The 13260-nt window shown below is 34.9% G+C and overlaps 1 protein-coding gene across 2 annotated transcripts in view; it reads right to left on the minus strand.

Moving 5' to 3' along the window:
• Positions 1–380: 380 nt before the first annotated feature.
• mapkap1 (MAPK associated protein 1) overlaps positions 381–13260 on the minus strand; it is a 76374-nt gene continuing 63494 nt past the window's right edge. For both annotated transcript variants that reach the window (XM_079815910.1, XM_079815911.1), the window contains exons 10-12: positions 7189–7326; positions 4792–4889; positions 381–1966 (exon numbers count right to left, since the gene is read on the minus strand). In XM_079815910.1, coding sequence (XP_079672036.1) covers positions 1844–1966; positions 4792–4889; positions 7189–7326 — 359 coding nt within the window. In that variant the 3' untranslated portion in view covers positions 381–1843. The remainder of the gene's footprint in view (positions 1967–4791; positions 4890–7188; positions 7327–13260) is intronic.

Here is a 13260-nt window from a genome sequence, read left to right on the forward strand (position 1 = left end):
ATTTTTATTTCTTCTTTATTCATTTAAATCCCCTTTAATCCTTTATTTAATTTCTTTAAAAACCAGACACAGCCATAGTGTAGAAACTCACGGTTATGGTAAGGGGCGTGGCATTTCCCAAACACGCTCAAAGTGGTTGACCAATCACAACACACTGATCCAGCAAACCAATCAGAGGATGGAAGGAGGGGCTTCATAGAGACAGGAACTAAACCGATTAAGACTGGTAAGAGAGGAGCTGCACCATGTCAAATACGGGAAAATAATGTGATCATAGAACATTCAACCAGGAAAGCGTATTCTAGTAGAGCCCAAAAATAATAGGGGACCATTATATGCCCCCTTTGAAAACACAATAAAACCACACAAGGACAAAACATATTGTAGTTCAGTCTTTAATTAGAAAATCTACTTATATACAGTATACACGTACTGTAGCAAATATTGTTGATTCCATAGGCCGCGTGATAACCCCCCCAGGTCATCGTAATATTATAAATAAAGTTTTATTTGAAATGTCTATTCAGCTGTTATCCCCATCACGGGAACACACGCTCTCTTTGTCTATCCGTCAGCGCTGAATTGAGTATCAGTCATCGCTCTCTGGCTTTGACAGACGTAAAAAAAAAAAAGAAACAAAACAAAACAAGATCAGTCAAGACAACATGGCAGTCGGAAACCTGAGTCAGAACGTTTTGGATAGAACGTACACCCTGAATCCAGTTTAACAACAGCAGCGATTGAAGTGGAGTTATAGGAAGAGAGTTCCCTCTTATTTATAGAAAGAAACAGGTTGAAACGGCAGGTTTGGTGCGGAGAACGACCATTTCTACACACGCAGATGAAATGAACTTAGTATAATAATGTTATCTTGAACATTTATAGTGAAATGTCATACATTCCCATTGCAGCCCAAGAGGACAGTCCGAATAAACCAAACATCCATCTAAATGAGATGGAAGGCGATTGGTCTGCTATAATATATGCAATCAAAGGATACAATGCAGAGGGGAAAAAGACATCACAGTAAAAAGTAGTTATTAATTTCTTATTTGATCATTAAAAATCTGTCATTCCTTAACCTACAAGCCTCCTTTGTTGGTAAAAAGAGTTTAGAGGCTTTTCCCGATGGTTAAAATCTCGAAGAACGCAGTTGTCGTATTGATCTGTAGCAGGCACTAAAGTACTATGGCCAAAGAGGGTTTGTCATCAGACCCTGAATGTGGTTGCTATTTACATTTCCGTAAAAAAAAAAAAAAAAAAAAAGATCTCGATCCCTTTACTTGTCAGAGTCTGATGCGGTTTAAGTTAATATCTTTGATACATACGGGAATAGATAATACGGTTGACTTGCTCTTTCTGGCTTTTAAGGTTCCGACTGCGTTCGTTTGGTGTGCGTTTTATGTACAGTTCGTTTGTAGGCAGTGGAAGTAAGTCTTTGAAACTGACGCAAACAGCAGCAAGTTCTCGGTCCTTGGCATCCAGAGTCCAGCTGTTGGTTTTGTCTGTTCTGGGCGATGGCTGTGGCTTCAAACGTTAATATAATTGTTCAATTAGATTGTTGGTTGGTTTTGCTAGTACATTCGAGTGACAGCAGAGAGCATTAGTGCTCTGATATGATATGATTAAGGACCGTCAGTCCAGGAAAGGCCGACCTTAAGAGGCTGATTTCTCCATCCAGATGAGACAAGAACGTCTGTCTCATATTTATCCTATAATCTTTTCCTTCTCTAAACTTCTTGGAATCCTTCTATTCCTTCTATTTTCCCATCTACCTCTTTGCCTCTGTTCACAAAGGCCCGTCTCACTCTCCGTTCAGTTCTGATCGGTTTGGCCTCCAGCCCTACTGGCCCGACTTTTTGTCCTTCTGGAAACTGAAACTCGTGCGACGGTTCAGTTTGCGTTGTTTCTGGGCGAAGTAATCCGCCCTCGACGTGCTGGCACGAGACTCCAGGATGTAGTTCACCTGGGAGAGGAAGATGAAACACACTTGCTGTGAAAGGGACCAAATTTATACAAATGCACAAAATAAACAGTGCCCATATTATGCTATTTTAATGGTTCCTAATTGGTCTCCTACATTAGGTTTACAGGCATCCAAAGTCAAAAAACACAAATATATTCATTGCGCATCAGCTCTTTTCTCACAGTCATAAACGTTTCGATAAAGGATTCATGACTCTCTAAACCTAAACCCCTCCTTTCCGAGACCCTACTTTGCTCTGATTGGTCAGATGGCTCAGTCTGCTGTAATTGGAAATGTGTCAGAAACTAAACGCCTATTGTATCCCCGTCCTTTGGAAGCAGAGGTGGACAAAGTACACAAGTCCATTACTTGAGTGAAAGTAAAAGTACTACTGGTCAAATATTACTCCGTTACAAGTGAAAGTTGTTCAAAACAATTTTTACATAAGTAAAAGTACAGAAGTACTCGCTTTTAAAAGTACTTAAGTATCAAAAGTACATTTCCTTTTTTTTGTCAATGCATTATTTTATTATTGTTGCATTGTTGTATAAATGCACGGTGGTTTAAGCCCTTCAGTGATGCTCCATCCGACATGCTAGCATACGACCACCTTGAACTAATTTAAATACTTAAAAGCTCTTTACAAAGCTGCTGTCACTTTAAGGGAGAATGCACAAATCCTACACACTGATACACATCCGATATTCCCCCAACTGTTTACGTTCACTTAAGACAATCAACTTTGTTTACATGAATACTTTCCAAAATGAAAATTTACATTTTGTGTGTATTGGTCTGTTTAAGTGCGAAAAAAAACGCAAAAGAAAGCTCTATTCAGTACTCGTGCTCTGGCATCTCAGAGGCACAAAAAAACAGACTAAACTGAGCTCTTTCATCATGCTTTTTCAGATTCATCCATATGTCTATGCTTCTCTTACTCCCAGACATTTACATTTTGCAAAAAAAAAAAAAACTTTTAAAGAAGAAAAATCATCCACTGACTTTTAAAGCTGCTACAGAAACAACTTTTGACTTCGAGGATCTTGATAGAAATGTAGTGGAGTAAAAAGTACGATATTTGTCTTTCAAATGTAGTGAAGTTAAAGTAAAAGTATCCCTAAAAAATTATACTTCAGTAAAGTACAGATACTCAAAAAGTGTACTTAAGTACAGTACTCAAGTAAATGTACTTAGTTACTGTCCCCCTCTGTTTGGAAGTGCATAAAAGTGGATTCGCAGCACAGAAAACAGCGTCTTCTCAACATGTCGACAACACAAACCAAACTCTTCCAGTCTCAGCTACAACTACAGTGTTTGAGGGCGGGGCAATGTAGACGTCAATCACGGGCAGCCAATGAAGACCTTAGGCTGGCATTATGCAAAGGTGCGTAGGTACGTAGGTTTGTAACAGGAAGTGAGACATTTAAAAAAAAAATAAAGAACAGTTTTGAATGATAAAAACTGACAAAAAACTATTAACATTTGTCAACGAATAAAATCTAGACGAAAATGTTAGGGAGAGATGATTTGGGAAGAGATCCAGTCAGAACTGATGTCCTGCGTGAGATGTGCACATTTGAATAGTGAGTTGACATGCGCTTGATGTGTCATAAAATGATCAGGGAGAAACAGAAGAGCAGAGATAGATCTGAATAAGCGTGATGACGCATCTGAATGGACAAATACACCCAACATTATGTCAAAATGTCTGTTTTGGAGAGTATTCAAGTAAACAAGTCTGTTATGTCTTAAGGGAACGAAACCAGTTGTGAGAATATCGGATGTGCATTGGATACGCGCATTCGGTCTTAAAGTGACAGCAGCCTAATAAAGCTAATGCCGTCTGTGCCCTTAATATTAAATCAAACAACGAAAGAAAAAGAGCTCTTTAATAAGGTTTAATTATATTTAATTTATACAAATAAATATGTCTGCTTGAAAGAATAAAGAATGGTGTATGCAAGCTGTTATAAAGAATAACATATTATAGCTGTTATAAAGAATACATATATCCTTAATTGAAAAGAAGACCATGTGTTCTTCTTTAGGAGAAGTGGTTTTATTTAATTTTAAGATAAATAAAGACATGTTATATGTCATAGCAGTTAAAGTATGTATTGCATAATCAAACTTGAACATCATTCTTATTAACAGGTTAATAGACGTTTTCTTCAGGAGTATTTCATGGGTTTGGAAATTTTAGAGAAATTCTTAATTAATGCATTGCAGTTTAACTAAACCCATTAGATTTTAGTTGACTAAATCTACTATAGATTTAGTAGAGTATAATCGTATTATATTTTATCGACTAAAACTAAAATAATTCAGATGACTAGGTAACACTTTAGTATGGGGAACACATTAACTATGACTTTTGCCTCAATAAACTCCTAATTTACTGCTTATTAATAGTTAGTTACTAAGGTAGTATTGTTTAAATTTAGGTATTGGGTTGGATTATGGGGTGTAGAATAAGGTCATGAAGAATAAAGCATTATTTTGTGCTTTATAAGTACTGATTAACAGCCAAAATTAAAAGTGAGAATTGCTCTCCATATTAAAGTGTTGCCAGTTACTAAAATATGACAAACTAAATGGCATTTTAGTCAAAAGACTAACACTCAAAATTAATCCTGGACTGGAATAGCTGATGACTCTTTTTCGGCAGTTCCAAATCAATTCACGTTAGACTTTGATCTTTAAAACTTTGCAGACCTTTTACCTTCACAAACAGCTCTACTACACACTACATGAAAGGTAATATTTGAAAAAGCATAATGGGGGCACTTTAAAAAAAGACACAAAAATATGCATTTGAACCCTACCTTGAGCACAATCTCATTGACAGTAGCAGCATCACACTCGAAGTACAGGGCTTTGTAGTCGTGGTTGCTTAGATATGTGAGCTTAAATATTGCATGACCTAAAAAGAAAGCATAAACATCATCTTATATTAGAGACACAGGACATGATTGGGGATGCAGCTTCCAAATGACCATCATGTTTCAACATACAGAGAGCATACAGAGCATGTGAGCTAATCTACAAAATATATTAAATAAAATTTAATTTATTATTATGATTTTCGAAGCTGAATTTTCAGCATCATTACTCCATTGATCTTTCAGAAATCATTTTAATATGATGATTTACTGCTCAAGAAACATTTCTGAGTATTATCAATGTTGAAAACAGTTGTGCTGCTTCATATTTCGTGGTGTTTTTGATGAAAATAAAGTTCAAACAGCAATCATTTGAAACATTATAAATGTCACTTTGATTTATTTAATGCATCCTTGCAGAATAAACACTGATAAACACGAGCCTGATTGAAGGTATTGTTGGGTGCATAACAAACTAAATAAAATATGACTGTGTCAAACATAAATTGAGGTGTTAACTTTGGCATCTTTGAATATGAACACAGGACACATAATAAAATAAATGGCCCTGCTCCAAAAACAAACGCTCAGTTCCGACTGTGAGACTGGAGCGTTTCCAGGCGTAGTCGGAGCATCCGCGTGCGGCGCAGTGAGCAGACTTCAGCAATCTGTCTGCACTTCATCAATCACCGTTAGCAGCACGCGTCTGGAGAGCTGCGCTCGTGTCCCTGTCATATCCGCTAAGAAGAGATGTCTGCATCACTTACCAATGCAAACCTTACAGAAAGGCTGCGTAAATAGATTTTGTTTTCTGTAACGGAGTTCCCTGTAAGTGTAATGCAATATAAATCCCTTGGTGAGTTTGCAGTGGCACAAATGTATCTGTCAGTCGGCAGTGATGTGGGGACATCAAAAGAGTTTATACATAAACCAGAGGTGTTTCCTCTGAGCCTATAGTATTTTTGATAACACTTTTCAATGCCATAACAGGGTTCCCACTCTTTTTCAGCAACCATTTTCCAGTTTTTTTCCAGGACATTTTCAATTTTACTACGACAAGGATCATGCCAAATATTGCTTTCTCAGTCTTTAAAAGCCATACAGTTTATTGCCATTACTTAACAATCCAGCATTTTTCAATATGAGCTCTTTATCATACATTATGACTATGGAAGCTTGTTTACACCACAGAATAGAAAGAAAAGGTAATTGTGACTTTTTATCTCGCTATTCTGACTTTCTCGCAATTGCGAGTTTACATATTTGTGGTATAAACGCGGAAATTGTCGCAAATATTTTTTTCCTCAGAATTTGACTTTATAACTTGCAATTGCAGTTTAGATCTCACAATTCTGAGAAAATAAGTCAGAATTGCAAGATATAAACTCGTTACTGCGCAAAAAAGTCAGAATTGCGAGTTTAAATCACGCAATTCTGACTATATCTTGCAATTCTGACTTTATAACACACAAATGTGACTTTATATCAAAATTATGTGATTAGGTAACAGCTTACGAGTTAACATTCACTGCATACATTTGAGCAGTTAATAGCATTAGCTAAAGGCTGCAAGTGGCAACACAAAACTAAACATCATTATTCAAAAAACTACTCATAGGTATCAAACTCAGCATTCCTGAACATGTGCTTTCTGCAACTAGCGCTAATTGTTTGGGCCAGCGATAAACTCTTTATACTCGGCTAAAGAAATAACTTTTTTTTAAAGAATTTTCCCAGACAACAACAAGATTTTCCAGGACCTTTAAATTTTTTTTTAATTTTCAAATGTGTTTTCCAGGACTGGAAAATTTGTCATCAATTTTCCAGGTTTTCCAGGACGAGTGGGAACCCTGCATAACCAACAATGAGCAACATATTTTTACAGCATTTATAAACCTTTGTTAATGTTACTTAATAAAAATGTCCATGCTAGTTCATTAACGTTAAAAAAATAACACTTTTGATCTTAAAAATGCATTAGTAAATATTGAGATTAACATTAGCTAAGATCAATAAATACTGTAGAAGTATTATTCATTATAGTTCATGTTAACTAATGAAACCTAATTGTAAATTTGTACCATTGTACCAGATTGTGACACTTAAGTAATGATGCTGAGAATTCAGATTTGATAAATTACATTTTAAATTGTAATAATATTTCACAATATTACTGTTTTACTGTATTTTTTTAAATGCAAACTCAGCCATGAGAGACTTTCAAAAACATAAAAAAGGATCCCAAAGTCTTTGCATGGTATATATATATATATATATATATATAATGATTTCACACAGAACTAGTTATATATTATTTAGTAAAGTATGAGGAGAACTGACTTGGACTCTTCTCCTCCACCAGGTCGCAGGCACACAGCAGATCCGAGTCTATGGAGATCGGCTTCTGTCGGATCCAGAACTTCGTGCTTGTCTTCTGATTGGTGACAGGGTCGATCTCTACCTTTTCACCAGAAATTCCTGGAAAGGGGGAAGGTTTTTAAATCATAAAAATCACACACTATGGGTTTATAACTGTCAATTTTTATCTAAAGGGTTTACAAAATAATGGCATCCAGGTTTTAAAGATTAACGGGAGTGTGAATTTATTCTCCCTGTATCTTAAATAAGAATGGAGACCCAGACTGAAACTGATTCTGTGGGAAAGGGTGTGTGTGTGTGTGTGTGTGTGAGAGAGAGAGGTCTGGAATATTATTACAGGTCTATCTCAGAAGCACACACACACAAAGTCCATCCATAATGGATGTGACAGCTGTCCATCACTCACATGACATAAAAAAATAGCATGCAAACATCAGTGTGTGTGAGAAAAAAAAAAACTTCCAGCCTATCAATCAGACTGAAATTCCAAAGGAGATTCCACAGCTTCCTGTGCCTGGAGCGCTGCTGTAATTGGGATGGAGCCGTGACTGTAGCAACTGCCAAGTGTGCTGGAATATTTTTTTGTTTTTTCACATAACAGTACTGTGTTTGATCTGAAGACCCTCGGCCAAACTTTTGTTCATGTGTAGAGTCACACGTTTTAAGAGGTGGAGAAACTGAGAAGTCAGGAGGAGCAGGGAGAACTGGAGACTTTTGTTACAGGAAGTGTTAGCATTTTGTGCCGTACTAAACAAAACCATATCATACAATAATATACTACTTAAATACTATAATAATATATATTATTTATGTTTTTAAGTATTACATAAGTAAATATACAATTTTCCATATTATAATAACTATTATTTATATAATAGCTATACATACACACACACACACACACACACAGTGTTTGTATGTATGAATATATATATATATACATATATATATATATATATATATATACATATATATATATACATACACATATATATACATATACATATATATATATATACATATATATATATATACATATATATATATATATATATATATATATATATATATATATATATATATATATATATATATATATATATATATATATATATATATATATATATATATATATATATATATATATATATACATATATATATATATATATATACATATATATATATATATATACACATATATATATATACACACATATATATATATACACACATATATATATATATATATATATATATATATATATATATATATATATATATATATATATATTTATATATACACATATACATATATATATATATATATATATATATATATATACACACACATATATATACACATATATATATATATATATATATACACACACATATATATATACACATACATATATATATATATATATATATATATATATATATATATTTTATATATACACATACATATACACACACTATTATACTACATTATAGTATTTTGTTTAATACTACACTATACATTTATGATTAAAAGAACATTTCAGAATGGCATGTTAACATTTTATTGTCATTTATATTTGTATTTTTATTTTATTGTATATAATACAGGGCTCCAGACTGCGACCAAATGGTGGCATTTTGCGACCTTTTTTCCTGCTGGTGCGACAAAATTTAGTTAGAAGCTGCACTTGTGCCACAGAACCACGGTGCCCAACTGATAAGAGCATTTCTGTTACATATGAGAAACATCAAATGGCAAATGAAACGAAAGCGGAACGGAACCGTGCTAGTCGTTGCGCTGCGTAGACAGTTTATCAGCTCGGAGCAATAATAGAGAGCGCAGCGCGAGCTCATACACGGACCAATCTCGATCTGGCGACACCGTTACTACACAGCACTGAGAGATCCAGTGAGAAAGCCTTTGAATTCACCACAGAATTACCTAAAATTATCCTTTATTTTTCCAGGAAGGTCCTATTGAGATTAAAAGAAATAACACGCATGATAAATTCCAAACAGTCAAAGCCGAAACACCAATCATACATAAACAAATTAATTAAAAAACATGATTTTTTAAGCAACATGATTCATTCATTCTACACTGCAATACATTTTTGAATATATTCATAGGAGGAATTGTTCCTAACTTGAAATTCATTCCACAGCCATGGAGCATAATAAGAGAAAGAAGATTGTCCATGCTCTGAGTGTACCCTAGGTACTACTAATTTAATCCCATTTGATGATCTGGTGCTATAGTTCTTTCGACATAAGCATAAAAGACTAGTAATGTAATTTGGAAGCATACCTAACAATGTCTTTACAATATATACAAATGTGATTTCCTCCTTTGATATAAAGAGGACCAAACTACATACCGTATTTTCCGGACTATAAGTGGCACTTTTTTTTCATAGTTTGGCTGGTCCTGCGACTTATAGTCCGGTGCGACTTGTATATCAAAATGAATTCATACTGACTGACAAGAATAAACATTTAGCTACGTCTACAGCCGCAAGAGGGTGCTCTATGCTGCTCCTGTAGCCTACCCCTGAAAAAATGAACTCAAAACAACTGAAATATTAACTTAAAGAAGATCTAACTCTGAGAATGACTGAACACAAACAAAATGCCCCCTAAAAAGAAAATCCTATATTGCAAATTACAAACTGAAGGTAACGTTAGTAAAAATATGCAGCCGAAAATGGTAATCGAGCAGCAGAAAGACAGTTTGGAGTGAGTGAGAAACTTGTAAAGGAACTCGCGAAAAGCAGAGGTTACTTTAACTGTAATGAAGAAAACAAAGAAAGCTAATCGTGGACTGAAAGCAAGATGGCCAGAGCTGGAGGAACGAGTCCACAGATGGGTGCTTGAAAACGCTCTGCCGGGAGAGGCTCCCGCTCTCCATACGCACTGTGACTTATATATGTTTTTTTCCTCTTCATGACGCATTTTTTGACTGATGCGACTTATACTCCGGAGCGACTTATAGTCCGGAAAATACGGTAGATGTACAACAAACAGTAATGAGTATGTGAACAAGCATTTGTTATAAAACCCAGTGCAGCATGGTAAACACCATCCAGCCTTTTCAATAAATATGTAGAAGCATGCATATAAATAAAAGAACTGCATATAAACATAAAGAACTGACAAAATGTATAACTTGAATGCAATGTAAGTCGCTTTGGATAAAAGCGTCTGCCAAATGCATAAATGTAAATGTAAGTGTAAATAAATAACATCACCATAGTCTAAACTGTATAATTCTCTTTCTACCTCCAAAGGAAAAATCTGATCAAACAGCGCTGATGTGGAAACCAGGAGAAACCATTGTGAAGTTCAGGGGTTTCAGTCCACAAATCATAAACATTTACCATGGATTTAATGTAGTAACAGACACCACATGGTATTGCAGAATATATATTTTTTACATTATTCATCTCAGGGGGTCCGTACAACCTTTTGATTTGTAAAACTAAAAGTTTAAAAGTGTAGGCCACTTAGTGGGAAACAAGCACTTTTATTTAAAAAAAGACATGAAATGACCACTATAACCAGTAGATGGCGGCACTTATTTGACTTATTAGCCATTTCCACTCCTTAATATATGGGAAAAAGTAGGAAGTCACAACGCGCCATGAAAAACTAAAACTTTTCTTCGAATTGTGACTGAATTACCCAGAAAGAAAGTAAAGAGTGCTTGTTTTATAATCACTGAAGCTGTCGGTCAGTTCAGTGTGATACTATAAAAGAACAATGGTACATTTAATAAGAGTAGAATATTTAAATATTCTCAATAAAAATTAGTTTTTGCACATTACTGTTGTTAATAAAACTTAATTTGATCTGCATATCAATTCAAGGTCAGTGCTTCACTGTTAAATTTCTAATAAACAAACATGTAATATTATTAGTAACTGCACTTGTTAACAAAACAATGCAAAACAATAGTAATTTTATGATTAAATTGACTATGATACATTTTCGTCCAGGGACACCAAATCAAGTGTTGGCACCTCCATCTGTAGAACTGAGTGCCACTGCTCTCAAATGTTAGTCTGGAGCTCTGTAATATCATACTTTCCAACACTACACTTTACTGTTAGAATAACAATACTATACTATTTCAATTTGTAGGACCCTATGAAATCCGTTTTCTTTTTTGTTCCAAATTCCATAACAAAAAAATTCCAGATTCCTTTTTTTCTGAATTCCATTTTGTTTCTGTCTTATTTTTTTCTGGATTGGTTATATATATATGTTATAATGATAGTTTCTCTCAAATGAAACCGTACAATGCTCGTGCAGTGTAGGGCCCTATAATTTCCGCGCTGCATAAAATGTGGAATCCAGTCATAAAAATGGAATTTACAGTGGAATGTCACGGAATTTGTCAAATTTTGGAATTGAATAAATCCAATGCAAGTCAGTACACTTCAATCAAATTGCGATATGGACTACTAGTGTGTGTAAATATTAAACGGCAAAAATACTATTTAAATATGAATCCTGCATGTTTTGTGTCTCTGTGTGAATGAATAGTGCAGACAAGCACCACGAGCGGCGCACGAGTAGTAAACGAAACCGTGTGTCTGTGGCTTGCGACATTCATTCCGTGACATTTCGTTTTTATGAAAGGATTCCGTGATCCTGTACACGTTTTCTGAATCGTGGAAATCACCGAGCCCTACACTTTCTTCAAGAAGTACGTTAAACGCGGATGCGGAGGTGGTTGTCGTGGAAATGAACACCACAGCAACCTTTTTTGCGTCCACGCTGAACTCGCATCTGGTATGGTATATAGGGCTGGGTGATATGGCCTAAAAAAAAAAATCCCTGATTTTTTCACAAAAAATCCGATTTACGATTTAAATCGATTCTCCCCCAGTCTCACACTGAACTGACCAACAGCTTCAGTGATTATTAAAGGAATAAAAAACTATTTCTTCCACAATACCCCTTTAAACTTTTAGTTTTACAAATAATCACATTAAAAATAGCATTACATTTGATAATATTTATAGATTTGAAGTGCTGGAAAAAGTGTGAAGCACTTGAAAACATTCCATGTGGTGTTACTACAGTAAATAATTGTGCATGTTGGTGATTTGTGACTGAAACCCATGATCCTCGCTCATGTTGTCTCAATGTTTCTCCTGGTCTCCACATCAGCTCTGTTTGATCTGATATCTGTGGTTTATAACAGAATTCTGCACCAAACGCTTCCACTAGATCTTGCAGTAGCGATGTTATTAATTCTGTGGTGAATTCAAACGCTTTCTCACTGGATCTCCCAGCGCTGTGTAGTAACGGTTTCATGAGATCAGCCCATGTGTGCTCCGATTTTCATTCAAATAAATCGACGTAAACTACACATTCGAGTTAATCGATTTATCGCCCAGCCCTAATAGTATAAAAAGCATTTTAGGGGGCCCTTGGTTTTCAGGGGCCCCCAGGTCACCTACCTTTGCCTAATGGTTAAGTCCGCCTCTGACAGTAGAGTTTATTATTGTTTGAATTTGAACGATTCCAATTCAGATTTTGCTTATTGATTCCTTTAGAATTTAGATCTCATTCACATTTATTCTAAGTCTTATTGCAAACCATTTCATTGTAGCTGAATACCATGAACAAAAATCCTCAGGTTTAAGAACACCAGGAACTATTGCCTATGGCTTAAAAATACCATAACCAAAACAGCTGGACAAATTCCAGCATTAAAGAGCAACTGCACAAATAACTGATCAAAGATATTGAAATAAACTGTTTTAAGATTTTCAGGTATTCAAGTACAGAAACTATACAGAAACTAACTAAAATATAGTTAGAAAAGTTATTCAGTCAAGAACAGCTTTGTCTTTTGTTGTTATTATAGAGACGGCAGCAGGAATATTAGGCTGCTGTCACTTTAAGAGCCGCACGGATCCAATACACTGTTATGCGTTTTCTTTGTCATCTGTTTACGTTCACATAAAACATAACCGATTGTGTTTATGATGATATTTTTATATTTATTGTGTGTATTTGT

Source organism: Gobio gobio, assembly GCF_949357685.1.
Source record: "Gobio gobio genome assembly, chromosome: 4".
Taxonomy (NCBI): Eukaryota; Metazoa; Chordata; class Actinopteri; order Cypriniformes; family Gobionidae; genus Gobio; species Gobio gobio.